Source organism: Ranitomeya variabilis, chromosome 1 (assembly GCF_051348905.1).
Source record: "Ranitomeya variabilis isolate aRanVar5 chromosome 1, aRanVar5.hap1, whole genome shotgun sequence".
In the NCBI taxonomy this organism is placed as follows: domain Eukaryota; kingdom Metazoa; phylum Chordata; class Amphibia; order Anura; family Dendrobatidae; genus Ranitomeya; species Ranitomeya variabilis.
The window spans coordinates 763,522,189-763,549,603 of NC_135232.1; the positions used below are offsets into that span (position 1 = coordinate 763,522,189).

A 27,415-nucleotide genomic window follows, 5' to 3' on the forward strand; every position below is an offset into this window, starting at 1 on the left:
GACAGAGCAGTGTCACACCCGCAGCTGATAAAGGCACATGATGGCTCATTAAATCACCCATCATCTGCCGGAAAATATGAAGGCTCTGCGGGTGAGCCCGCATGAAAGCAGAGACACAACATATATCCGGCATGTCCGCCATATGCCATGAAGGGGTTAAGGAGCTATCTGTGGCATTATGGCTGATAGTATTGAGGTGGCGGCTGGCCTTGTCTAATATACACAGAGCAGCTTAGTCCGATGTACTAGATACAACTGATGCGTGTTATGTAATAAATGTAATAAATGCACATAAAATAACACATTTTCCTGTATCATCATTACACATTTTATTAACCCTTTAGGACATCTATGGTCCGGATAACTCAGCATTACACCTGGTCGGCCATAGTTCTCTGTCCATGTAGACATGTAGCCTGGGAAGAGTAGGAGGCTCTGGTCCTCCCATTTGGTGATTGTGGGGTACATAGCAGTGAAGCCCCCGGAGGTCACACATTTCTCACCTTTTCTGGGGATGGGTGATATTTATAATGAAAATCATTTATAGGGGGTTTCTAATACTTTATATTGATGAGCAGAACAGATCATCAATATAAGAATGGTGGGAGCCAACACCCGGCAGTCCCACTGATTAGCTGTTATCACCTCCGCCGGTGGTATAACCAATACACAGGCGTCACAACTCCCTACACTGGTTAGTGGCCATTGCTGGTACTACAGATTAGTCCCTACTGAAATGAACACGGTCTGATCTGCAGTCCTCAGTACTGACCACTAAACAGTACAGAGGTGCGATGTTCTGCTCTGGTTGCTTCTGTAAGAACAGCTAATCAGTGGGATCGGACCCCCAATGATTTTATATTGATGAACGCGCATAAAGCATAAAGCTAATCAATGTGAAATTACCTGAAAAACCTTTTACCGTATTTTCCGCTTTGTAAGACGCACTTTATTTCCCCCAAATTTGGGGGGGAAATGTGAGTGCGTCTAACAAAGCGGATATACCGCTTACCATTACAGGCTGGGATGAGGGGGTGTCCGCCGCCGCTACCGCCCGCCTCCGCTGTCGTCCGCCGCCGCTGCCGGGGTTGTCCGCTGCTGCCCCGGGTGATGCTGGAGTCATTCGTCCATGCGTTCCAGTATGACTAATTCCGGGAAAATGGCCGCCGGAATCTCGGTAGATGAGATTTCAGCGCTGAGATCTCATCTCTCAAGATTCCGGCGGCCATTTTCCCGGAGTCAGTCATACAGGAACGCATGGACGAACTGCCGGGGGCTCTGGCCTTTCACAGAATGTCGCCAGAGACACCGCAGCACCGGAGACAGCCCTGCAGCACAGGAGCCCCCTGCAGACCCCTCATCCCAGCTTGCAGCACAGGAGCTCCCCTGCAGACCCCTCATCCCAGCTTGCAGCACAGGAGCCCCCCTGCAGCACAAGAGCCCCCTGCAGAACCCCTCATCCCAGCTTGCAGCACAGGAGCTCCCCTGCAGACCCCTCATCCCAGCTTGCAGCACAGGAGCCCCCCTGCAGCACAGGAGCCCCCTGCAGAACCCCTCATCCCAGCCTGCAGCAATGCTCCACTCCTGCCTCCAGCAACGAGCCTGGGACCCTGATCCACCACAGCCACAACCCCTGGTAAGTAATAAGACGCATGGATTATAAGACGCCCCACCAATTTATTAAAAAGTTTTTTCCTATTTTTCTCCTCAAAATTTGGGGTGCGTCTTATAATCCGGAGCGTCTTACAAAGCGAAAAATACGGTATATACAAAAAATAAAAACATTCTATTCTCACCTCAGGAGCCATGTCGCCTATTGTTCCAGCGAATCCGGTGGCTGTTTGGTCTCCGTGCATGTTGTCAAGTGCTAGACCGTAATCCGTGATCTTAATATGGCCCGTCTCAGCCACCAGGATGTTCTCGGGCTTTAGGTCTCTGTAAGAAAAAGAAAAATAACCTGAGTATAAAGTAAGTGTTCTTCTTCTATCTGTGGTCACATGATGACAGATGGGAATAAACCGCTTTTCTCTTCCTGCTGTACTTTGCTCATCTGAGATGACTCCATTACTATGTACCGTACCTGCGCACTGTAGGGATCACTGTATGACATGTGACGGCCGCTCATCTGCAGCTTCCTGTCCGTGACACCAGACAGGACGACTAGACCCCAGGTACAGCGCATCATTCTGTCACTGGGTGACAAAACATCAGATTGCACTCGGACCAATGTTATTCTATGGGGCCGTGTACATGTCTGATTGTTTCCGATTGCAACATGCCCGAGTTGGATCAGATTATCGGATCATGCTTCAATATGCAAGTCAATGAGTCCATGGAAAACATCACACTACACTCGGATGACATCTGAGTGCAGTCTGATTGCAGATGATGGAGACTTTTTTTTCCCATCTTCTCCTCATCCGAAAAAATGAAATCACACTGTGATCACTCTGATCAAATTCTGTTCAGAGTTTAATCAACGTGCGATTTGGATAATCGTCCGGATTCTCTTAGATGAGAGAATATACGCTGGTGTGACCCGGCCTAACACTGACTAGATTACCTGTGGATGACGCCTCTTGAATGGAGGAACTGGATCCCACACACCAGTTCGGCGGTATAGAATCTGACAAAGAGAAAATGAATAAATATCAGATCTCAGAGAGGAAACCTGGCAATCATATCAGTCATTAGAAGCATTATTCTATATTATTCCTCTTAACTTAGAGGGTTTTATAAAAGGGTTGTCCGGTCTCAGAAGAAAAGTCTGCAGTCACTGTATATGACCGCCGAATCGTGACGGTGTAAGAAGTGCACACTATCAGTACTGCAGTCTCGAGAAGGTAGGAATGAATGAATGAATGAATGAATGTATGAAAATTACATATTGGCGATTATGTTCTGACTGTACCCTGCACGTCTCTCAATTCTTTACTACTGAGAGAAGCCGGGTGAGACTAGTCAGCACGTGACCACAAATGTGCAAATTGTACACAGGATCGCCCACCTGATTGGGGAACACAGGGAGGTCGTGACCGTGTGCGCATTGCCCCCTGTCACAATCTGGCAGTCTGCAGTCATGTACAGTGACTGATGACTTTTCTTCTGAGATCGGACAACTCCTTTAACACATTACCTGGCACTGGCGATGTCTAGTGGCCCATTCCTTTCTAGAAGTTGGTGAAAGTCCCCACAGCGCATGTACTCCATTCCAAAGAAAATATTAATCTGTAATATGGAACATTTGCATTTATTATACACTAAAGACAAATACAGATTTTACTACTTAAAGGGGTTTTCTATCCAAGAAAGTTAAATGAAAGCATATTGCTGTGATATGTAGTCACTCATTGAATGAAAAAGGTGTTTTAACTGCTGGGACCCCTAAAATTCGAAACAATTATGTAGAATACTAGATTGTGGCCCGATTCTAACGCATTGGGTATTCTAAAATATGTATGTCCACGTAGTATATTGCCCAGTGACGTAGTATACAGCAGAGCCACGTAGTATATTGCCCAGCCACGTAGTATATTGCCCAGTGACGTAGTATATTGCCCAGTGACGTAGTATATTGCCCAGTGACGTAGTATATTGCCCAGTGACGTAGTATACAGCACTGAGCCACGTAGTATATTGCCCAGTGACGTAGTATACAGCACAGAGCCACGTAGTATATTGCCCAGCCATGTAGTATATTGCCCAGCCACGTAGTATATTGCCCAGCCACGTAGTATATTGCCCAGCCACGTAGTATACAGCACAGAGCCACGTAGTATACAGCACAGAGCCACGTAGTATATTGCCCAGTGACGTAGTATATTGCCCAGCCACGTAGTATACAGCACAGAGCCACGTAGTATACAGCACAGAGCCACGTAGTATATTGCCCAGTGACGTAGTATATTGCCCAGCCACGTAGTATATTGCCCAGCCACGTAGTATACAGCACAGAGCCACGTAGTATACAGCACAGAGCCACGTAGTATACAGCACAGAGCCACGTAGTATACAGCACAGAGCCACGTAGTATACAGCACAGAGCCACGTAGTATATTGCCCAGCCACGTAGTATATTGCCCAGTGACGTAGTATACAGCACAGAGCCACGTAGTATACAGCACAGAGCCACGTAGTATATTGCCCAGCCACGTAGTATATTGCCCAGTGACGTAGTATACAGCACAGAGCCACGTAGTGTATTGCCCAGCCACATAGTATATTGCCCAGTGACGTAGTATACAGCACAGAGCCACGTAGTATATTGCAAAGCCACGTAGTATATTGCCCAGCCACGTAGTATATTGCCCAGTGACGTAGTATACAGCACAGAGCCACGTAGTGTATTGCCCAGCCGCATAGTATATTGCCCAGTGACGTAGTATTCAGCACAGAGCCACGTAGTATATTGCCCAGCCACGTATGACAGGTTAAAAAAATAAAAAATAAACATATACTCACTTTCCGCAGGAGCGTTGTAGCTGGTTTTACCATAATCATAAACACCCCGAGAATAAAGGTAACATAATATGTAAGAGCCGTAAAACCTCAAAAACACTAGCAAGCTGGCTATTGTTTTCAATCCAACCTCAAAAAAATGGATAACTATTAGAGCCATTTTGTTCTGCACATTAATACCTCCTACATCACATCTGTAAAGTTTGTCCCTGGCAGAGGTATTGCCCATTGAGCAGTGAGGCTTGTAGTGCAGCGACAATTGATAAAGGGGTTTTTCACTCTTATAATGAGCCCATCCTCAGAATATGTCATTAAAGGGAACCTGTCACTAGCCCCACTACCTACTAAGGTAAAAGAGCCACCTTCAGCAGCACTAAGGCTGCATTCTGTGGAGGTGGCTCTAAGGTCCAATCAGCTGTTACCGTCTCCTCTAAAAGCCGGATGTGAGCAGTGTACGGAGCACACAAGGTTTAGTGGTCACTCCTGGGTCCTGCAGGACAGCTCCCATTCAGATGAACAGGTTACCAACATCAGAGAAGTGGCCAAATCTTATAGCGCTAAGTAGTCACAATGATACCTTGGTCTGAAATGCGAAGGCTGAGTGGACGAGGAAGGGGCTTCCAGATGCCAGCTGCAGAACTCGCCTCTCCACCATCACATCCAGCCTATCCCCTCCGGCCAGCAGGGCTGTTTTGCCGATGATCTTCACTGCAAATTCTTTGCGGGTTAAAGTATCTTCCGCCATCAGGACCTTTCCAAAGCTTCCAACTCCGATCACATGGTGGAATAATAATCTATCCTTGATGGAATGAGAGATTATGCTGGAGCTGGATGGCCAAACACCGCTGCTTCCTACCAGGGGGGGTGAATGGGAAATGTCAGAATAAATCTAACATTTACAGGACATTATTCACACTGAGGAAATCTTCTGTTCTAAGTAAAGCTTGTTCTTCATTTCATAAATTGTGTTAAAGCGAAGCTGTCACCAGGTTTGGCCAATATGAGATATGACACCACCATTCAGGGCTGATATACAGCCTTCTATAATGCGATATATCGGCCTCAACCTGACCCGTGAGACGAGAAAAAGACCTTTTATTAGTCCCACCTGCGGGGCGGTCCGGTCCGAGGGGTGTCGATGTTCTTGGTCCGGCACCTCCCATCTTCCTACGATCCTTGTCCTCCTTCTTGCTTCGCATGGATGACGTGTCCCTGCGTCATCCACACAGTCTTCTCGGCATAGCGCTCCTGTGCAGTCATACTTCTCTGCCAGATTGAGCGCAGAATAAAGTATTTCAGTGCGCAGGTGCCGGGAAAAGACAAAGAACCTTGACGTACGCGCACTGCAGTACTTCGCTCTCCACTCAAAAGGGCTGAGAAGTATGACTGCACAGGAGCGCGATGCCGAGGAAACTGTGCGGATGATGCAAGGACGTGTCATCCACACAAAGCAAGGAGGACGGCGATCATAAGAAGATGGGAGGTGTCGGATTAAGAACATTGTCACCGTTTGGACCGGACCGCCCTGCAGGTGAGTATAATAAAAGGTCTTTTTCTCTTACAGGTCGGGTTGAGGGCAGATATACCGCACTATAGAATACTGTATATCATCCCTAAAAGGTGGTGGCCGTATCTCACACAGGCCAAACTTGGTGACAGGATCCCTTTAATGGATTTTATTAATAAGCAACTTAGTATTCATGTAATTAATCTTATACGGTTCTGTCTGTTAAAGAGAACCTGTCACTCCCAAAATCGAAGATGAGCTAAGCCCACCGGCATCAGGGGCTTATCTACAGCATTCTGGATTTTACCTGGACATTCGATTTACAGTGAATTTATTCTCAGCTAATTCGATTTCCTTTACTAAGCTCTCAGGTACTGGGGTATGGAAAGACTCCCCAAGCATAATATGCAGGAAAAAATACCCAGAAAATTAATACTCCCCTCACAGCTCCACTTTTCTGCTCTTTGTCATCCACAAGGTCCTTGGCGCTGCTCCTTACTGCCAGCATGCGCTGATGGAACCCGGTCATCTTCACACTAGGCCGGGACTTCTGTCCGTGACTAGGCCTGTGAATTCCCTGCTCATGCAAAGAGATGTCCTGGGGCCTACTTGCAGCTGGAAGTCCCTTGCTAGAGTCATGAAGCAAGTCATCATGTTACGACATGTGCCACAGCCTTACAACGAGTACTGTAGACCAGGACTTCCAGACTCAGGGACACCCAGGGTCTACTCCCAGCCTAGTGTGAAGATGCCTGAGGTTTCATGGCACAGTGATGGTAAGTAGAGGTGTTGAGGACCGTAAGGGGGACAACAAGCAGCAGAGACATTAGTTTTTTAACCTTCGGCCGACTCTGTACAGTTCAACAAAAATTGTGGAAACTATTTTACTGAATTCCTTAGGAGCAAACTACAAAAAATATGGAAAAGAATAGTGATGTTTGTAAAATTGAACTTCACTTGAATACATTTTCCTGACTCTACTTATCACCTATCTTACTCTGGGACTCTCATGATCACTAGAAAAGGACCCCTGCAGTCGTCCATTGACGAGGGTTTTTGTATATGATAGTGGTGAAACATGCATATTGCTATTTTCAACTCAAAATTTATGGGACTGATGGAAACAGCAAAGTGCTACAGTATTGTGCTGGCAGCTCTAGATGGGAGATCTGAAAAGGTGCTTAAAGGGATCCTGTCAGCAGGATTGTGCACAGTAACCTACACACAGTGTCAGGTTGGCGCCGTTATACTGATTAGGCCAAGGTCACTCTTGTGAGTGCAATGTGAGAAACCGGCGCGAGTTTCTCGCCTCAATACCCAGCACTGCTTCCGGCACTTGGGACTGGAGTGTGCGGCTGCATGGATTTCTATACAGCTGAACACTCCGGTCCCAAGTGCCGGCAGCAGTGCCAGGAATTGAGGTGAGGGTCTCGCATTGCACTTGCAAGTGTGACCCCGGCCTTACAATGATACCTTGGGCGATGTGGTTGTTCTTTAATCTGTATTTTCAGTTTTGTGTTAATGAGATTCTCATGCCCTAAGGTGTGTTTGGTGTATATGGTGTCTGATAATATATTAATAATGCCGACTGCTGACAGGTCACTGATCCCTCACTGACCTGCCCACTAGTTTGCATATTGAATATCTGTATATACATAAAAAGTGCTTCTGCAGGAAGGTGCCGGCCGTACCACCTGCACTGCAGCATAATCGCATGTTTACTGTGACACGAATACATTTTATTCATGTTATTCAGCTTGGAGAAAAAAAAAAAAATTGAAAATGGCACTTGCCGCACCTGCGCAGTAGCAGCTACCGGTGTATATAGAGATCCGATAGCTGCTATTGTGCAGGCCCCGGCGGCGCAATCTAGCTGGAGAAGAAAGAAAAGATTTCCTCCTCCAAGATAGTGACGCCAGCGCCTGCGCAATAGCAGCTATGGAATCTATACATACTGATAGCTGCTACTGCGCAGGCATGGCGGGCGCCATTTTCAAATTGACTTGCATCTGGAGGGGCATCTAAACGGGCATCTGGACGAATGCTACAACTGTCACTCCAGAGCAGAGGTGTGGTAAAGCACTTACTGCAGAATGCCAGGGGCATGTCATAGTCACAGAATTCCCAAAACTCGGGAGCAACGTAAATCAGATTAAAGCTACATTTTCTCAGTTATGATGCAGCTAAAAATATAAATTTGCAGACAAACCTGCTGACAGTCTCCTTTTTAGAAAATCGCTCCAGTATATTTTTTCCATATATAAAGATCACTCGCCTTCAGTATTCTAGCTGTTTAACCAGTTTGCAACCAGGCTGCACCCCCCCATTCCTGACCATACACTTTTTTGGGTTTTCTCATACATGCGCTTATAAGTGCTCTAAAAAGAATGTTCTCACTTGGATTTTCAAAAGTTTTGCCTTTTTTTGCCTTACATGGGGCTTACTTTTTATGGCATTTTTTAGATTCCCTTTTCTTGTTCATATGGGGGGAATGTGTTTTTACTGGGTACAATGGTCCATGGGAGACTAGTAGCTGCGATCCTCCGATCACCTGTGCTACACATGGCAGGGCGTTTCTGTAGCTAAAATACTCACAGCAGTTTGGGTGATGACAATGACAGTGGTCTCCGCAGACTCTGGGTTGTCATGCCAATTCATTAGCAGCCCGCGGTCATGTGACGTGGGTGTCGATGGGCAGGGTTTGTGATGCGCTTCCGGCACGATCATGTTACATTCCGCTGTCAGAGATTGACAGCGGCATTAAACATGTTAGGCTACTTTCACACTGGCGTTAACTGCAATCCGCCACAATGCGTCGTTTTGCCGAAAAAAACGCATCCTGCAAAAGTGTTTGCAGGATGCGTTTTTTCCCCATAGACTAACATTACGCGACGTATTGCGACGGATTGACACACGTCGCAACCGTCGTGCGATGGTTGCGCCGTGTTGTGGTGGACCGTCGGGACCAAAAAACGCTACATGTTACGTTTTTTGCTCCCGACGGTCCGCTTTTTCCGTCCGCGCATGCGCGGCCGGAACTCCGCCCCCACCTCCCCGCACTTCCCCGCACCTCACAATGGGGCAGCGGATGCGCTGGAAAAATGCATTCGCTGCCCCCGTTGTGCGTCGGAGACAACGCTAGCGTTGGTGACTTCGGCCTGACGCTAGTGTGAAAGTAGCCTTAACAGCCGCGGGTGGATAGCGATTCCAACCGCAGCTGTTAGGGTCACATGTCAGCTGATAAAATCAGGGGGAGACGACCTTGGACGTACCAACATTTCCACGGTCATAAAGGGGTTAACATTCTTATTAGTGCTAATTTACCCTGTAGCTTAGGCTGGTATATTCTCCCCAGTTACAGGAGAATTTCAGCCTCCGGCCTGCATGGCAGAGCTGACCTGACCTACAGCCAAGCAGCTCCTGGTCCCTCCCTACATCTAGCGTCACATGTTCTCTGGATCTGGAGAAGGAAGCACAGTCCATGTCTTCTAATCTCTTCTTACTCTGTATACAGAAGCGCTGGTTTAGCACAGTGTATTCAACCATGGAGATGGTGAGCATGGTAATAAGCCAGGTTTTACCTACTGTCTGGGAAGTCTGGCTGACAGTCTGCTCGCCACCCCACAGCTTCACCATCTTGTGCAAGCTGCTTACACTCCATTGATGTTTTAGACCGTCAGTGCAGAGTAATGAGTGGACTGCCCAGAAATGTATAATGTAAGGGTCGTCCAGAAGTGCTTTCTTTCATCCCACATCAGTTACATTGACACATCCCCCCTTCATTATAGGGAGTTGGGTCATGTGATCTCCGGTCTGATAACTATTACAGTACATGCACTAATGTGTTGACAGTGCAGCGCCCCAGGGTCCTGGTCGTTGCAGTAATATCATTCTCCTCTAGGGGGAGTGGTGTTACGGTTGGAGGCGATAAAGGAGATCTCACTACCAGGTAACACCAACACACAACACATTTCACACTCCAGTCCACCAGGGGGAGCTATGCTCCTATTTATTAGGGCACTCTTCACAATTAGGTAAAACTGGTGGTCTGGATAGGAAGTTAGACAGAAGCTGGCTGAGCTCCGCTCAGGCAGTTGCTATCTGAGCTCTGCTCAGGTAGTTGGGGTGGGATCCTGTCCGAGGCCTAGACAGAAGGACACAGAGCTGCGCCTGCCCCACGTGCGGCAGCTTCCAGAAAGAGACACGAACAGAGAACTGTATTGTAGAGAGTGAGGAGAAGTCATAGCAAAAGGAGAGAAAACCTGTTCTGCCCTACACAGGCTGCCTCCTTCTGAGGCGCAGGATCCCGGTAGCCGGAAACCGAGGGAGCAACAGTTCACTATGCCTTGCTCCAGAGACCGGCAGGACAGCTAAATCCACGTTACCTTCCCGCCCTATACCCAGGAGGCAAGGTGGCACCCACGAGAGGCTGGGGCATGATAGAGGCCCTGTAAAAAGCCTCAGGCCACCGGTCATACAGGTTTGTCCTATCCATCTGGGGGACAGAGAGAGACACAACATCTAGAATATCTACAACAGTTGTGAGGACCTTATGAGAGGCTCAGCAATAAGGTACTACAACACCCAGGCGCTAGAGGAAGGCTACTGATTTCCACCTGGATAAGGGGACTCTAGATTTGCCTCCAAACCGGGCGGACTCTGCCTGCCCTGTGATCTGGTGCTCTGGACTGTGGATGCTGAAGTCTTCAGTAAAGGTAAAGAGACTGCAACCTTGTGTCCTCGTTCTTCACTGCGTCTCACACCATCCACCATCTACACTCTGGGAAGCCCTGGGGACACACTTCACCTGTGGGAAGGTATACCATCTAGCTGCCATATCATCACCCCAGCGGACCCCTAGGCAGCGTCGGTCACCCTGACCGAATACCACAGGTGGTGTCACGAACATATCCCTTTAAATACCTTTCCCCTTTTACAACGGACCTCCCGAGGGCCACGGACCGGGTCAGCCACTGTGACATCCCCCTTGAGAACCGAAGGACCCGATGTCGAGCACCCCTAGCCCTTGGGGGCGCTCCAACAGGAAGTCAGTCTCTGATGTCATGTGACCTGTAAGATGACCTCTCCAGCTATGAATCCCTCCTGACAGCTCAGACTCTTCCCCGGACCCCCAGCTTCACCCTCCTTGTCACTCTGTATGTCTCCCATGCAGCTATAGAGATGGTTGAAGACTTGTCTAAAAGAAGTCATGTCAGGTAAAACTCTGCGGCAAAACGCGCATTTTTGCTGCATTGTTTAGGCTGCTTTCACACTAGCGTCGGTACGGGGCCGTCGCGCTGCGTTGGCCCGACGTACCGACGCATACTGTGAAGAAAATGCCCGACGTTGGCAGCGGAAGCAGTCTTAAGACGCTTCCGCTGCTTCATTGTAAGGTTCGGGGAGGAGGGGGCGGAGTTTCGGCCGCGCATGTGCGGTCGAAAATGGCGGTCCCGACGCACAAGAAAACGTTACATGTAACTTTTTTTTGTGGCGGCGGTGCGCGAAAACACGACGCAACCGTCGCACGACGGTTGCGACGTGTGGCAGTGCGTCGCAATGCGTCGGTAATGTTAGTCTATGGGGAAAAAACGCATCCTGCAGACAACTTTGCAGGATGCGTTTTTTCTCCTAAACGACGCATTGGGACATGCAGCCAAAAACGCTAGTGTGAAAGTAGCCTTACTTGTGAGTTCGGGGCAGATTTTTCCCCACTCAGAATGAGTGAAATCTGCAGGAAAAACGCTGAAAGAATTGACATGCTACGGATTTATATCTGCACCAAATCTGCAAGTCACAGATAAGCAAGGTGAGCATGAGACTTCAGGATTCTCATTCACTTTTCTGGAATCAAGAAACACTTTACGTTTTATGACAAATCTGCACTGAATAAACGCAGCAAAAACACAACGTGTGCACATAGCCGTACATCAGGACTATCTACTGTGCTCATAACAACCAATCAGTGATCAGCGGTCATTTTACCTAAGCATTTTGAGAAATGAAAGCTGAACTCTGGTTGGTTGCTATGGGCAACAAAGACAATTTAATGAACAGTTTTGATAAATGAGGATGAGACCCTGAATTATACATTAGGGGACAGCAGCTCCATGTCACTGGTCTACCACTGCTGTCAGGAGAAGGAGCAAGGACAACGGAGGAGAACCCAGCAATATGGGTAATATACTCTGCATTACAGGAGCCATATAAGCAGGGGCGTACATAGAAATCATGGGGCACTGGAGCAGAAGTTCCAATAGTTCCCCCTTAAAAAAAAAACTAAATAAAAAACTGCTGGGGTCACAGAAAAGCGTATCTCCCAACTTGCCAGCCTTTACAAAGTAATTTTCCGCCTGCTGAAGTCTTAGACCCACACAGCCTCCCAATGTCCAGCAAAGAGCCCCACACAGCCTCCCTATATACTGCATGAGCCCCACACAGCCTCCCTGTATACTGCATGAGCCCCACACAGCCTCCCTATATACTGCATGAGCCCCACACAGCCTCCCTATATACTGCATGAGCCCCACACAGCCTCCCTATATACTGCATGAGCCCCACACAGCCTCCGTATATACTGCATGAGCCCCACACAGCCTCCCTATATACTGCATGAGCCCCACACAGCCTCCCTGTATACTGCATGAGCCTCACACAGCCTCCCTATATACTGCATGAGCCCCACACAGCCTCCGTATATACTGCATGAGCCTCACACAGCCTCCCTGTATACTGCATGAGCCCCACACAGCCTCCCTGTATACTGCATGAGCCTCACACAGCCTCCCTGTATACTGCATGAGCCCCACACAGCCTCCCTGTATACTGCATGAGCCCCACACAGCCTCCCTGTATACTGCATGAGCCTCACACAGCCTCCGTATATACTGCATGAGCCCCACACAGCCTCCCTATATACTGCATGAGCCTCACACAGCCTCCCTGTATACTGCATGAGCCTCACACAGCCTCCCTATATACTGCATGAGCCCCACACAGCCTCCGTATATACTGCATGAGCCCCACACAGCCTCCCTATATACTGCATGAGCCTCACACAGCCTTCCTATATACTGCATGAGCCCCACACAGCCTCCCTATATACTGCATGAGCCCCACACAGCCTCCGTATATACAGTATGAGCCCCACACAACCTCCCTATATACTGCATGAGCCCCACACAGCCTCCGTATATACTGCATGAGCCTCACACAGCCTCCCCATATACTGCATGAGCCCCACACAGCCTCCGTATATACTGCATGAGCCCCACACAGCCTTCCTATATACTGCTTTGTGCAAAAAGAAAAAAAAGAGCATGAACCGCACATCCCAAAATCAACCATTTGGCTCAGGTGATTTTAATTAGCAGGAGACTGCAAAGTAAGGGGTCTAGCCCATTTTGGCTCTCACTGAAGAGCTGGAGGAAGGTGAGTTTAAATGCTCCCTTCATTTTGGTGCTGGTGCTGTGTGGCGGCCATTGTTGCTGTGGCTTTGTGCTGGTGGGGCGGCGCGGTCTGGAGTCTTGGGGACTCAGTCTCGCAGCATGGGTGCTGTGGGGCAACAGGCCGTCCGCCCTGCTGGTGCATGGCCGCTGCGGCGGTGGTTGCCGCACGGCTCCGCTCCGTTAGGGCGTTAGGACCCACTACGAGGTTTGCCGTGAAGGGGCAGTGGGCTTCATACAGTCTGATCAGAATGTTAAACTGAAAACCTCATGTTCAGTATTTAAATTTTTGCCTAGCGGCTTTAGATCAACGTATGATTTTGGGATGTGCGGTTCATGCTCTTTTTTTTCTTTTTGCACATAGCTTCCTATATACTGCATGAGCCCCGCACAGCCTCCCTATATACTGCATGAGCCCCACACAGCCTCCCCATATACTGCATGAGCCCCACACAGCCTCCGTATATACTGCATGAGCCCCACACAGCCTCCCCATGTCCAGCAAAGAGCCCCACACAGCCTCCCTATATACTGCATGAGCCCCACACAGCCTCCCTATATACTGCATGAGCCCCACACAGCCTCCGTATATACTGCATGAGCATCACACAGCCTCCCCATATATTGCATGAGCCCCACACAGCCTCCGTATATACTGCATGAGCCCCACACAGCCTTCCTATATACTGCATGAGCCCCACACAGCCTCCCTATATACTGCATGAGCCCCACACAGCCTCCCTATATACTGCATGAGCCCCACACAGCCTCCGTATATACTGCATGAGCCCCACACAGCCTTCCTATATACTGCATGAGCCCCACACAGCCTCCCCATATACTGCATGAGCCCCACACAGCCTCCCTATAAACTGCATTAGCCCCACACAGCCTCCCTATATATTCCATGAGCCCCACACAGCCTCCCATATACTGCATGAGCCCCACACAGCCTCCCTATATACAGCATGAGCCCCACACAGCCACCCCATATATTGCATGAGCCCCATACAGCCTCCCCATATACTGCATGAGCCCCACACAGCCTCACTATATACAGCATGAGCCTCACACAGCCTCCCTATATACAGCATGAGCCCCACACAGCCTCCCTAAATACAACATGAGCCCCACACAGCCTCCCTATATACAGCACGAGCCCCAAACAGCCTCCCTATATATTCCATGAGCCCCACACAGCCTCTCCATATACAGCATGAGCCTCACATAGCCTCCCGATATACAGCACGAGCCCCACACAGCCTCCCCATATACTGAATGAACCCCACACAGTCTCCCCATATACTGCATGAGCCCCACACAGCCTCCCCATATACTGCATGAGCCCCACACAGCCTCCCCATATACTGCATGAGCCCCACACAGCCTCCCTATATACAACATGAGCCCCACACAGCCTCCCTGTATACAGCATGAGCCCCACACAGCCTCCCATATACTGCATGAGCCCAACACAGCCTCCCTATACAATGCATGAGCTCCACAAAGCCTCCCCATATACACTGCGTGAGCCCCACACAGCCTCCTATATACAGCATGAGCCCCACACAGCCTCCCCATATACTGCATGAGCCCCACACAGCCTCACTATATACAGCATGAGCCTCACACAGCCTCCCTATATACAGCATAGCTCCACACAACCTCCCCATATACTGTATGAGCCCCACACAGCCTCTCTAAATACAACATGAGCCCCACACAGCCTCCCTATATACTGCATTAGCCCCAAACAGCCTCCCTATATATTCCATGAGCCCCACACAGCCTCTCCATATACAGCATGAGCCTCACATAGCCTCCCGATATACAGCACGAGCCCCACACTGCCTCCCCATAAACTGCATGTGCCCCACACAGCATCCCCATATACTGCATGTGCCCCACACAGCATCCCCATATACTGCATGAGCCCACACACAGCCTCCCTATATACTGCATGAGCCCCACAGCCTCCCTATATACGGCATGAGCCCCACACAGCCTCCCTATACACTGCATGAGCCCCACACAGCCTCCCTATATATTCCATGAGCCCCACACAGCCTCCCCATATAATGTATGAGCCCCACACAGCCTCCCTATATACAGCATGAGCCCCACACAGCCTCCCCTTATACTGCATGAGCCCCATACAGCCTCACCATATACAACATGAGCCCCACACAGCCTCCCTATATACAGCATGAGCCCCACAGCCTCCCTATATACTGCATGAGCCCAACACAGCCTCGCTATATATTCCATGAGCCCCACACAGCCTCCCCATATACTGAATGAACCCCACACAGCCTCCCCATATACTGCATGAGCCCCACACAGCCTCCCTATATACTGCATGAGCCCCACACAGCCTCCCCATATACTGCATGAGCCCCACACAGCCTCACTATATACAGCATGAGCCTCACACAGCCTCCCTATATACAGCATGAGCTCCACACAACCTCCCCATATACTGTATGAGCCCCACACAGCCTCCCTAAATACAACATGAGCCCCACACAGCCTCCCTATATACAGCATGAGCCCCACACAGCCTCCCTATATACTGCATTAGCCCCAAACAGCCTCCCTATATATTCCATGAGCCCCACACAGCCTCTCCATATACAGCATGAGCCTCACATAGCCTCCCTATATACAGCACGAGCCCCACACAGCCTCCCCATAAACTGCATGAGCCCCACACAGCATCCCCATATACTGCATGAGCCCCACAGCCTCCCTATATACAGCATGAGGCCCACACAGCCTCCCTATACACTGCATGAGCCCCACACAGCCTCCCTATATATTCCATGAGCCCCACACAGCCTCCCCATATACTGTATGAGCCCCACACAGCCTCCCCTTATACTGCATGAGCCCCATACAGCCTCCCTATATACAACATGAGCCCCACACAGCCTCCCTATATACAGCATGAGCCCCACAGCCTCCCTATAGACTGCATGAGCCCAACACAGCCTCCCCATACACTGTATGAGCCCCACACAGCCTCCCATATACTGCATGAGCCCAACACAGCCTCCCTATATATTCCATGAGCCCCACACAGCTTCCCCATATACAGCATGAGCCCCACACAGCTTCCCCATATACAGCATGAGCCCCACACAGCCTCCCCATATACAGCATGAGCCCCACACAGCCTCCTTATATACAACATGACACCTACACAGCCTCCCTATATACACAGCATGAGCCCCACACAGCCTCCCTATATATTCCATGAGCCCCACACAGCCTCCCCATATACTGTATGAGCCCCACACAGCCTCCCTATATACAGTATGAGCCCCACACAGCCACCCCATATATTGCATGAGTCCCATACAGCCTCCCCATATACTGCATGATCCCCACACAGCCTCCCTAAATACAACATGAGCCCCACACAGCCTCCCTATATACTGCATGAGCCCCACACAGCCTCCCTATATACTGCATTAGCCCCACACAGCCTCCCTATATATTCCATGAGCCACACAAGCCTCCCCATATACTGTATGAGCCCCACACAGCCTCCTATATACAGCATGAGCCCCACTCAGCCTCCCTATATACAGCATGAGCCCCACACAGCCTCCCTATATACAGCATGAGCCCCACAGCCTCCCTATATACTGCATGAGCCCCACACAGCCTCCCTATATACTGCATGAGCCCCTCACAACCTCCCTATATGTTGCATGAGCCCCACACAGCCTCCCTATATACTGCATGAACCTCACACAGCCTCCCCATATACTGTATGAGCCCCACACAGCCTCCCTATATACAGCATGAGCCCCACACAGCCTCCCTATATACAGCATGAGCCCCACACAGCCTCCCTATATACTGCATTAGCTCCACACAGCCTCCCTATATACTGCATTAGCCCCACACAGCCTCCCTACATACTGAATTAGCCCCACACAGCCTCCCTATATATTCCATGAGCCCCACACAGCCTCCCTATATACTGTATGAGCCCCACACAGCCTCCCATATACTGCCTGAGCCCAACACAGCCTCCCCATATACTGTATGAGCCCCACATCCTCCCATATACAGCATGAGCCCCACACAGCCTCCCTATATACAGGATGAGCCCCACACAGCCTCCCTATATACTGAATTAGCCCCACACAGCCTCCCTATATATTCCATGAGCCCCACACAGCCTCCCTATATAAAGCATGAGCCCCACACAGCCTACCCGTTAACTGCATGAGTCCCACACAGCGTCCTCATGTCCAGCAAGAGCCCCAAACAGCTTCCCTATATACAGCATGAGCCCCACACAACCTCTATATATTCCATGAGCCCCACACAGCCTCCCCATAAACTGCTTTGGCCCCACACAGCCTCCCCATATACTGTATGAGCCCCACACAGCCTCCCTATATGCTGCATGAGCCCCACACAGCCTCCCCATGTCCAGCAAGAGCCCCAAACAGCTTCCCTATACACAGCATGAGCCCCACACAGCCTCCCTGTATACAGCATGAGCCCCACACAACCTCCCTATATACAGCATGAGCCCCACACAGCCTCCCTGTATACAGCATGAGCCCCACACAGCCTCCCATATACTGCATGAGCCCAACACAGCCTCCCTATACAATGCATGAGCTCCACAAAGCCTCCCCATATACACTGCGTAAACCCCACACAGCCTCCTATATACAGCATGAGCCCCACACAGCCTCCCCATATACAGCATAAGCCCCACACAGCCTCCCTATATACAGCATGAGCCTCATACAGCCTCCCCATATACAGCATGAGCCTCACACAGCTTCCCCATATACTGCATGAGCCCCACACAGCCTCCCTATATACTGCATGAGCCTCCACAGCCTCACCATATACAGCATGACCCCCACACAGCATCCCCATATACACCATGAACCCCACACAGCCTCCTATATACTGCATGAGCCTCACATAGCCTCCCCATATACTCAATGAGAGTCCCATATCCTTCTTATGTCCAGCATGGACATACAATACAATATATTGCTCTCCCCATGGTCCTCAATAGAATAAAATTGCACCGCCTATGATCCTCCTTACAATAAAATTTAGCCCCTCTTGTCCTCCATACAATATAATGCACTCCCCATGGTACTCCATACAGTATAATGCATTCGCCATAGTCCTCCATATAATAAATAACGTACCCCCCATTGTCCTCCATAAGATAGAATGCACCCTCATACTCCTCCATGTAAGATAATGCACTCCTCATGGCCTCTATACAGTACAGGTCCTTCTCAAAAAATTAGCATATAGTGTTAAATTTCATTATTTACCATAATGTAATGATTACAATTAAACTTTCATATATTATAGATTCATTATCCACCAACTGAAATTTGTCAGGTCTTTTATTGTTTTAATACTGATGATTTTGGCATACAACTCCTGATAACCCAAAAAACCTGTCTCAATAAATTAGCATATTTCACCCGTCCAATCAAATAAAAGTGTTTTTTAATAACAAACAAAAAAAACATCAAATAATAATGTTCAGTTATGCACTCAATACTTGGTCGGGAATCCTTTGGCAGAAATGACTGCTTCAATGCGGCGTGGCATGGAGGCAATCAGCCTGTGACACTGCTGAGATGTTATGGAGGCCCAGGATGCTTCAATAGCGGCCTTAAGCTCATCCAGAGTGTTGGGTCTTGCGTCTCTCAACTTTCTCTTCACAATATCCCACAGATTCTCTATGGGGTTCAGGTCAGGAGAGTTGGCAGGCCAATTGAGCACAGTAATACCATGGTCAGTAAACCATTTACCAGTGGTTTTGGCACTGTGAGCAGGTGCCAGGTCGTGCTGAAAAATGAAATCTTCATCTCCATAAAGCATTTCAGCCGATGGAAGCATGAAGTGCTCCAAAATCTCCTGATAGCTAGCTGCATTGACCCTGCCCTTGATGAAACACAGTGGACCAACACCAGCAGCTGACATGGCACCCCACACCATCACTGACTGTGGGTACTTGACACTGGACTTCAGGCATTTTGGCATTTCCTTCTCCCCAGTCTTCCTCCAGACTCTGGCACCTTGATTTCCGAATGACATGCAAAATTTGCTTTCATCAGAAAAAAGTACTTGGGACCACTTAGCAACAGTCCAGTGCTGCTTCTCTGTAGCCCAGGTCAGGCGCTTCTGCCGCTGTTTATGGTTCAAAAGTGGCTTTACCTGGGGAATGCGGCACCTGTAGCCCATTTCCTTCCACACCAGACTCAGTCCACTGCTTCCTCAGGTTCCCCAAGGTCTGGAATCGGTCCTTCTCCACAATCTTCCTCAGGGTCCGGTCACCTCTTCTCGTTGTACAGCGTTTTCTGCCACATTGTTTCCTTTCAACAGACTTACCATTGAGGTGCCTTGATACAGCACTCTGGGAACAGCCTATTTGTTGAGAAATTTCTTTCTGGGTCTTACCCTCTTGCTTGAGGGTGTCAATGATGGCCTTCTTGACATCTGTCAGGTCGCTAGTCTTACCCATGATGGGGGTTTTGAGTAATGAACCAGGCAGGGAGTTTTTATAAGCCTCAGGTATCTTTTGCATGTGTTTAGAGTTAATTAGTTGATTCAGAAGATTAGGGTAATAGGTCATTTAGAGAACCTTTTCTTGATATGCTAATTTATTGAGACAGGTTTTTTGGGTTATCAGGAGTTGTATGCCAAAATCATCAGTATTAAAACAATAAAAGACCTGACAAATTTCAGTTGGTGGATAATGAATCTATAATATATGAAAGTTTAATTGTAATCATTACATTATGGTAAATAATGAAATTTAACACTATATGCTAATTTTTTGAGAAGGACCTGTATAATGCACCGCCCATGGTTCTCTATACAGTATATTGCAATCCCTGTTATCCTTCATAGAATATAATGCATAGTCCTAGTCCATGGTCATCTATACAATATAATGAATCTCCAATTGTCCTCCATACAATACAATGTACTCTCCATGGTCCCCCATACAATATAATGCACTCCCCTTGGTCCTCTATATAGTTTAATGCACTCTCCATGGTCCTTCCTAAAATATCATGCACCTCCCATTGTTCTATATACAACATAATGCATTCCCATGGTCCTCTATTCAATATAATACACAACCCAAGGTCTTCTATAAAATATAATGCACCCCCCATGGTCATCCGTACAATATGATGAACCATTTCCTTTTGTCCTCTATACAATATAATGACCTTCCCATGGTCCTAAATACAATATAATTCACCCACCAATGTCATCTACACAATATAATGCGCTCCCTATGGTCGTCCATACAATATAAAGCACTCATCATGGTCCTCCATATAATGCAATGCACTTGCCATGATCCTCCATACAATATAATGAACCTCCTATTGTCTTCTATACAATATAATTCAATCCCCCATGGTCCTCCAAACAATATAACGCGCTCCCCATAGTGCTCCATAGAATATAATGCGCTCCACACAGCCCTACAGAGAATATAATGTACTCTCCATGGTCCGCCATAGAATGTAATGAGCTCCCCATGGTCCTCCATACAATATTATGCTCTCACATCAAGGAAAATAGAAAAAATTGGAATCCGGCTCAACAGGCCTGGATTTTCCTTTTCTTTTTACTTTTCAAAAGAAATATGGTGCATACATAAGAAAAATTTACATGGTCGACATGACCCAGTGTCTGAGCCCCAGATGGATGAGCATAGAGCAACTGGGTGAGCTGGAATTAAGTTTCTATAAATATAATGCTCTCCCCATGGTGCTATATACAATATAATGAACCTCCTATTGTCCTCTTTACAATATAATGAACCTCCTTTTGTCCTCTATACAATATAATTTCCGGGACAGACAGACGGAAGTGACCCTCAGACAATTATATATATAGATAATGAACCCACAAATCACCTATACAATATAATGCACTCCCTATGGTCCTCCATATAATATGATGCACTCCCCATGGACCTCCATGCAATATAATATACTCCCTACGGTCCTCCATACAACATAATGCCCTCCCCACGATTGTTCATAGACAATAATGCACTCCCCATGGTCTATTATACAATATAATGCATTCCCCATGGTCCTCTATAGAATATAATGCACCTCCCATGGTCCTCCATACAATGTAATGCACTTTCAATGGTTCTCCATAGAATATAAATCTCCCTCCCCATAGTCCTCCATACAATATAATGCACCCCTCCATAATCCTCCATATAGTATAATGCACTCCCCATGATACTCTGTACAATAAAATGCACCCTCCATGGTCATCCACACAATATAATGCACCCCCGTGGTCCTCCCTACAATATAAAACACCCCCAAGGTCATCTATACAATATAATGCCTTCCCTATGGTCCCCCACACAATATAATACACCCCACGGTCCTCCATACAACATAATGCACTCCCCATGGTCCTCCATAGAATACAATGCATTCCCATGGTCATGTATGCAATATATTGCACTCCCAATGGTCCTCCATAAAATATAATGCGCTCTCCTTGGTCCTCCATAGAATATAATGCACATCCCCATTGTCCTCTATACATTATAATGTACCCCTTTGGTCCTCTTTATAGTATAATGCACGTCCCATGGTCCTCTATACAATATATTAAACCCCCTATGGTCCTCTATTCAGTATAATAAACCCCCCCATTGTCCTCTATACAATATAATGCACTTTCCATGGTCCTCCATACAATATAATGCACGCCCTATTGTCATCTATACAATATAATTCACTACTTATGGTCCTCCGTGCAATATAATGCCCTAACTTGGCCCTCCATACAATATAATGCACCCCTATGGTCCTCCATACAATATAATGAACCACCTATAGTCCTCTATAAAATATAATACAATCCCCCATGGTTCTTTATACAATATAATGGACCCCCCCATGGTCCTCCATGCAATATAATGCACTCTCCATGGTTCTCGATTCAACATAATGCACCCCTCATGGTCATCTTTACAATTTAATGCACTCCCCATAGTCCTCCATACAATAAAATGCAGCCCTTCATAATCCTCCATATAGTATAATGCACTCCCCATGGTACTCTATACAATAAAATGCACCCCTATGGTCCTCCACACAATATCACCCCCCCCCCCCCGTGGTCCTCCATACAATATAAAGCACCCCCATGGACATTTATACAATATAATGCCCTTCCCATTGTCCACCACACAATATAATGCACCCCTATGGTCCTCCATACAATGTAATGCACTCCCACGGAACTCTATATAATATACTGCACCACCATGGTCCTCCATGCAGTATAATGCACCCCCCATAGTCCTCTATACAATATAATACAAGCCACGTGGCCCTCCATAGAATTGAATGCGCACCCCATGGTGCTCCATAAGATATAATGCGCTCCCCATGGTCCTCTATAGAATGTAATGAGCTCCCCGTGTTCCTTCATACAATATAATGAACCTGCAATTGTCCTCCATACAATATGATGGCCTCCCCATGGTCCTCCAAAGAATAGAATGCACCCACCCAGCTGATCTATAAAATATAATCCACTCCACATGGCTCTCCATACAATATAATGCACTTCCCATGGTCCTAAATAGAATATAATGGGCTCCCTATGGTCCTCCATAGAGTGTAATGTGCTCCCTATGGTCATCCGTAGAATGTAATGTACCCCCATTGACCTCCATACAATATAATGCCTTCCCCATGGTCTTCCATACAATGTAATGGACACCCCATTTTCCTCCATAGAATATAATGCGCTCCACATGGTCCTCCATAGAATGCAATGTACCTCACCATGGTGATCCATACAATATAATGCGATACAATAATAAAGAGGCTAAGGACACTTCATCAATATATGACTAACATCATCTACTATGGTAAGGTGCCATATAGAAGAGAAGTGATATGAAACAACATGCAAATAAAAGAATATCTTTATAAAATAACAATAGTATAAAAACAAATTTGAAAAGACAGGGCAAGAAAAAAGGGCCTCCAAATGATGGGGAAAGGGGGAAAGGAAGCTGCAGCAAGTAATGATAAAGCGCACAGCTAAACAATATAATGCGAGCACCATGCATAAAAGAAGCAGGCGAATGTATAATCCTTACATTCATGAAGGGACAGGAACGGAGAGACTTAGCAAGCACTACAAAGTTGCTTTATATGCTAAGTTTTGCAGATGCAATATTAAATAGCTGCCTGCAAGAAGGAAAGGAAAGAAACAAAGTCCAGGAGGAGTGAAGACAAGGTGAGGTGCTTATGGATTATATGCCATAGAAGCTAGTTCCTTCACATCACATGTGCTGCTGACAGATCTCAGTAAAAAGGTGTATTAAATGTCCAGGAAGTTCAGAATGCTCATATAGTTAGATACCTGCTAGAAGACTGGAACTGTCAGACTGTGCGGTAGGGCCAGCTGCTGCTAGAGATCCCCTTGTCCGACGTGCACAGTTTTGCAAGGTTGCTTCTTGGGGCCTGACCATGGTCCTCCATACAATACAATGCAGTCGCCATGGTCCTCCATAGAATATAATGCACCCCCCATAGTCCTCCCTAGAATATAATGCACTCCCCATAGTCCTCTTAAAAATATAATGCACACCCCATTTTCCTCCTGGGAATATAGTAGACTCCCCATGATCCTTCATAGACTATAATGCAGCCCCCATAGTCTTCCCTAGAATATAATACGCTCTGCGTGGTCCTCCATAAAATGCACTCCCCATGGTCCTTCATAGACTATAATGCAGCCCCCATAGTCCTCCATAGAATGTAATGCGCTCTCCGTGGTCTTCCATAAAATGCACTCCCAATGGTCCTTCAAACAAGCTTATGCACCCCCCATGGTCCTCAATAGAATATAATGTTCTCCCCATGGTCATCCATAGAATGCAATGAGCGACCTATGGTCCTTCATACAACATAATGCCCTCTTCATGGTCCTCCATACAATATAATGTACTCCCCATGGTCGTCCATAGGCTATAATCCACCCCCATAGTCCTCCATAGAATATAATACACTCCCCATGATCCACCAAACAATTTAATGTACACCCCATGGTCCTCCAGAGAATTTTATGCACTCCCCGTGGTCCTCCTAAGAATATAATGCACCCTCAATGGTCCTCAATACAATATAATGTACCCCATGGTCCTCCATACAATATAATGAACCTCTTATAATCCTCCATACAGTATAATGCACCCCTCATGGTCCCCCATACAATATAATGTACTCTCCATGGTCCTCTATAGAATACAATGAACTCCTCATGGTACTCTATAGAATAAAATTAACTCCTCATGGTACTCCATTGAATATAATGCACCTCCCGTGGTCCTCCAAACAAGATAATGCACCTCCCATGGTCCTCCAAACAAGATAATGCACTCCCCATGGTCCTTCATAGAATATAATGCACTTCACCTAGTCCTTCCATGGATTATTATTATTTATTATTATAGCGCCATTTACTCCATAGCGCTTTACATGTGAGAAGGAGAATACATAGTAATAACAGGTGCAATAATCCTGACCAATACGAGTCAGCGACTGGTACAGGAGGAGCGAGGACCCTGCCCCCGAGGGCTCACAGTCTACAGGGGGTGGGTGAGGATACAGAAGGGAGGGCAGCGCTGGTCGTGCAGCGGTGTGGTGGAGCGAGGGTTACTGCAGGTTGTAGGCTTGTCGGAAGACGTAGGCCTTCAGGTTCCTTAGGAAGGTTTCCACAGTAGGTGAGAGTCTGATATGTTGGGGTAGAGAGTTCAAGAGTGAGGGGGGATACACTGGAGAAACCTTGTATGTGAATGTGGAAAGACTAAACAAAAGGGGAGTAGAGGAGGAAATAGTAACATTATAACATTGGCAACAAATGTGGCAACTTCTAGGACCTTTAAGAGAAAGTCATTTAAGGAGTTATTCACTACTGGTCAACCCCTTCTGAGTGCTGCAGAGCAACAAAGTAAAAGCACTCCATGTTTACAGGAGACTCAGTGCCAGCATCGTGGGAATGGCGCCATTCCAGGAGGTGTGTGTTTTTTATTTTATTTCAGATACTGCAGCATTTAAAGGGGTTATGTCACCAAGGTTTTAACGCCTAATCTGAGATCTAATATACCGTATTTAGAATTATATATCTATATACTGTAATATATAAAGAGAAATGTATCACGTATTGAGCTGCTTGCTGTAGTTTTTATAAAATCACTGTTTTATCAGCAGGAGATTATCAGTAGAGGACTGCTGCAAGCTAGTTATCCATATTCATGAGCTCTGTATAACTCGACCACTGATTCGGAGCTTTCTGCCTATGCACAGTGTACACATACACAGAATACTTCCAATCAGTGTTGTTAGCAGGGTTATACAGAGCTCAGCATCGAGAGAACTGGTAAATCTGCAGCTGACAAGACTGTCATTTTATCAAAATTACACCATGTAGTCCAATAAGTAGTATATCATTGGTATAAGGGTCTCTGCCCCTATATCATGCTGACAGATTCCCTTTAAAAAGGTGTCAGCCTTTTCCATATCTTGTGGTAAATCTCATCAGAGCTGAACCTGGACATTACACAATGATAAGAACATGTCACCATGAATTGGGAACAGATAACTCTGACCATGTTACGATACGATACGATACGATACACTTTATTGATCCCGTGGGAAATTATGTTATCACAGCAGCACAACTTAAATCATAAAAATCATAAAATGAATTAATTGACATGACAGTGGAGTTGACAGAAGAACATTATACATTAGAATAGGACATACACAACGGGTGAACTGAAATGTAGAGAAATAAAGTAGACATTCACCTTGATGATTTAACCCTAATGTTATTGTTGTACATTCCCATTGGTAAACTGCCTACAACACCTGTAATCTTCTGCACTAATATAAAACTGGTTTTGGTAATTTTTCATTATAAAAGGTTCATTTGATGTAGAATTATTTTGCTGACTTTTTTCCCCGGATTACTTGTGGAGATATAAAACATGTACAATAACTTTCTCTGTAATTGATAGTTCTTTATCTCTACTTACCTGAGCCTCCTGGGTACTTCTGCAGGTCTTTTTTTTCCTGAATGTTGGTCTTAACAATTGGTGTCTTTCCTTCCTCTGCACAGTCCAGGCCGATTCTTCTTTTCTTTGGTCCTATCCTCTGGACAATGATGTCTTCATCCACTCGGTCCATCTCTGGGGTGGGAGACATCTTCTGTCCTGCGTCTGGATTCTTCCTCTTTTTGCCCTTCCTTTTGGGCTCTTTGATTGAAGACTTCTCATCAGCCGATGAGGCGAAGTCTCTTCTGTTCTTTAGCCCTTCACTCTGGGCAATGACGTCCTCATGCACTCGCTCCATTTCTGGGGTGGGAGACGTCTTCCGTCCGGAGTCTGCTTTTTTTGTTTTTTTGATTGAAGGCTCGTCATCAGATAATGAATCCAAGTGTCTTCTTTTCCTCGCTCTCTTCCTCCCTACAAACTCTTCTTTCTCCATATTAGCGCTTTGCTTATAATCCACAGACAGATTCTTCACCTTCACCATCAACTCCAACTGTCACTTTCCTCAACTGTCAACTGAGCGCACGGGCACCTGGATGACACTGGTCATGTGATTAGTAACTGACCAATAGGATTCCAGGGTATATGCTATAGGAATGTATCAATTTGATATACGGGTTGGAATACAATTACCGTATATACTCGAGTATAAGCCGACCCGAGTACAAGCCGACCCCCTAATTTTGCAACAAAAAACTGGGAAAACTTATTGACTCGAGTATAAGCCTAGGGTGGGAAATGCAGCAGCTACCGGTATATGTCAAAAATAAAAATAGATACCAATAAAAGTAAAATTAATTGAGACATCAGTAGGTTAAGTTTTTTTGAATATCCATATTGAATCAGGAGCCCCATATAATGATCCATGCAGTT

The 27,415-nt window shown here is 47.0% G+C and overlaps 1 protein-coding gene across 1 annotated transcript; it reads right to left on the reverse strand.

The window, feature by feature from the left end:
- Nucleotides 1–1,481: 1,481 nt before the first annotated feature.
- Nucleotides 1,482–27,057, reverse strand: LOC143766329 (protein kinase C delta type-like). Its single transcript, XM_077253963.1, has 5 exons — nt 26,528–27,057; nt 5,036–5,310; nt 3,137–3,228; nt 2,564–2,626; nt 1,482–1,935 (listed from the first exon to the last, which is right to left on the reverse strand). Exons 1-5 carry the CDS (start codon nt 27,024–27,026, stop codon nt 1,497–1,499), a joined length of 1,368 nt encoding a protein of 455 aa, XP_077110078.1. The 5' UTR covers nt 27,027–27,057; the 3' UTR covers nt 1,482–1,496.
- Between the last annotated feature and the right edge of the window lie 358 nt (nt 27,058–27,415).

Bases quoted from the DNA above. Each gene is read 5' to 3' on its own strand.
- LOC143766329 (XM_077253963.1), bottom strand. From the start codon at position 27,026: ATGGTGAAGGTGAAGAATCTGTCTGTGGATTATAAGCAAAGCGCTAAT. The intron at 3,229-5,035 runs GTATCATTGTGA...TCCATATTACAG, and splicing joins CCTTCGCATTTCAGACCAAG to ATTAATATTTTCTTTGGAAT. The intron at 1,936-2,563 runs GTAATCTAGTCA...TTTTTCTTACAG, and splicing joins TCAAGAGGCGTCATCCACAG to AGACCTAAAGCCCGAGAACA.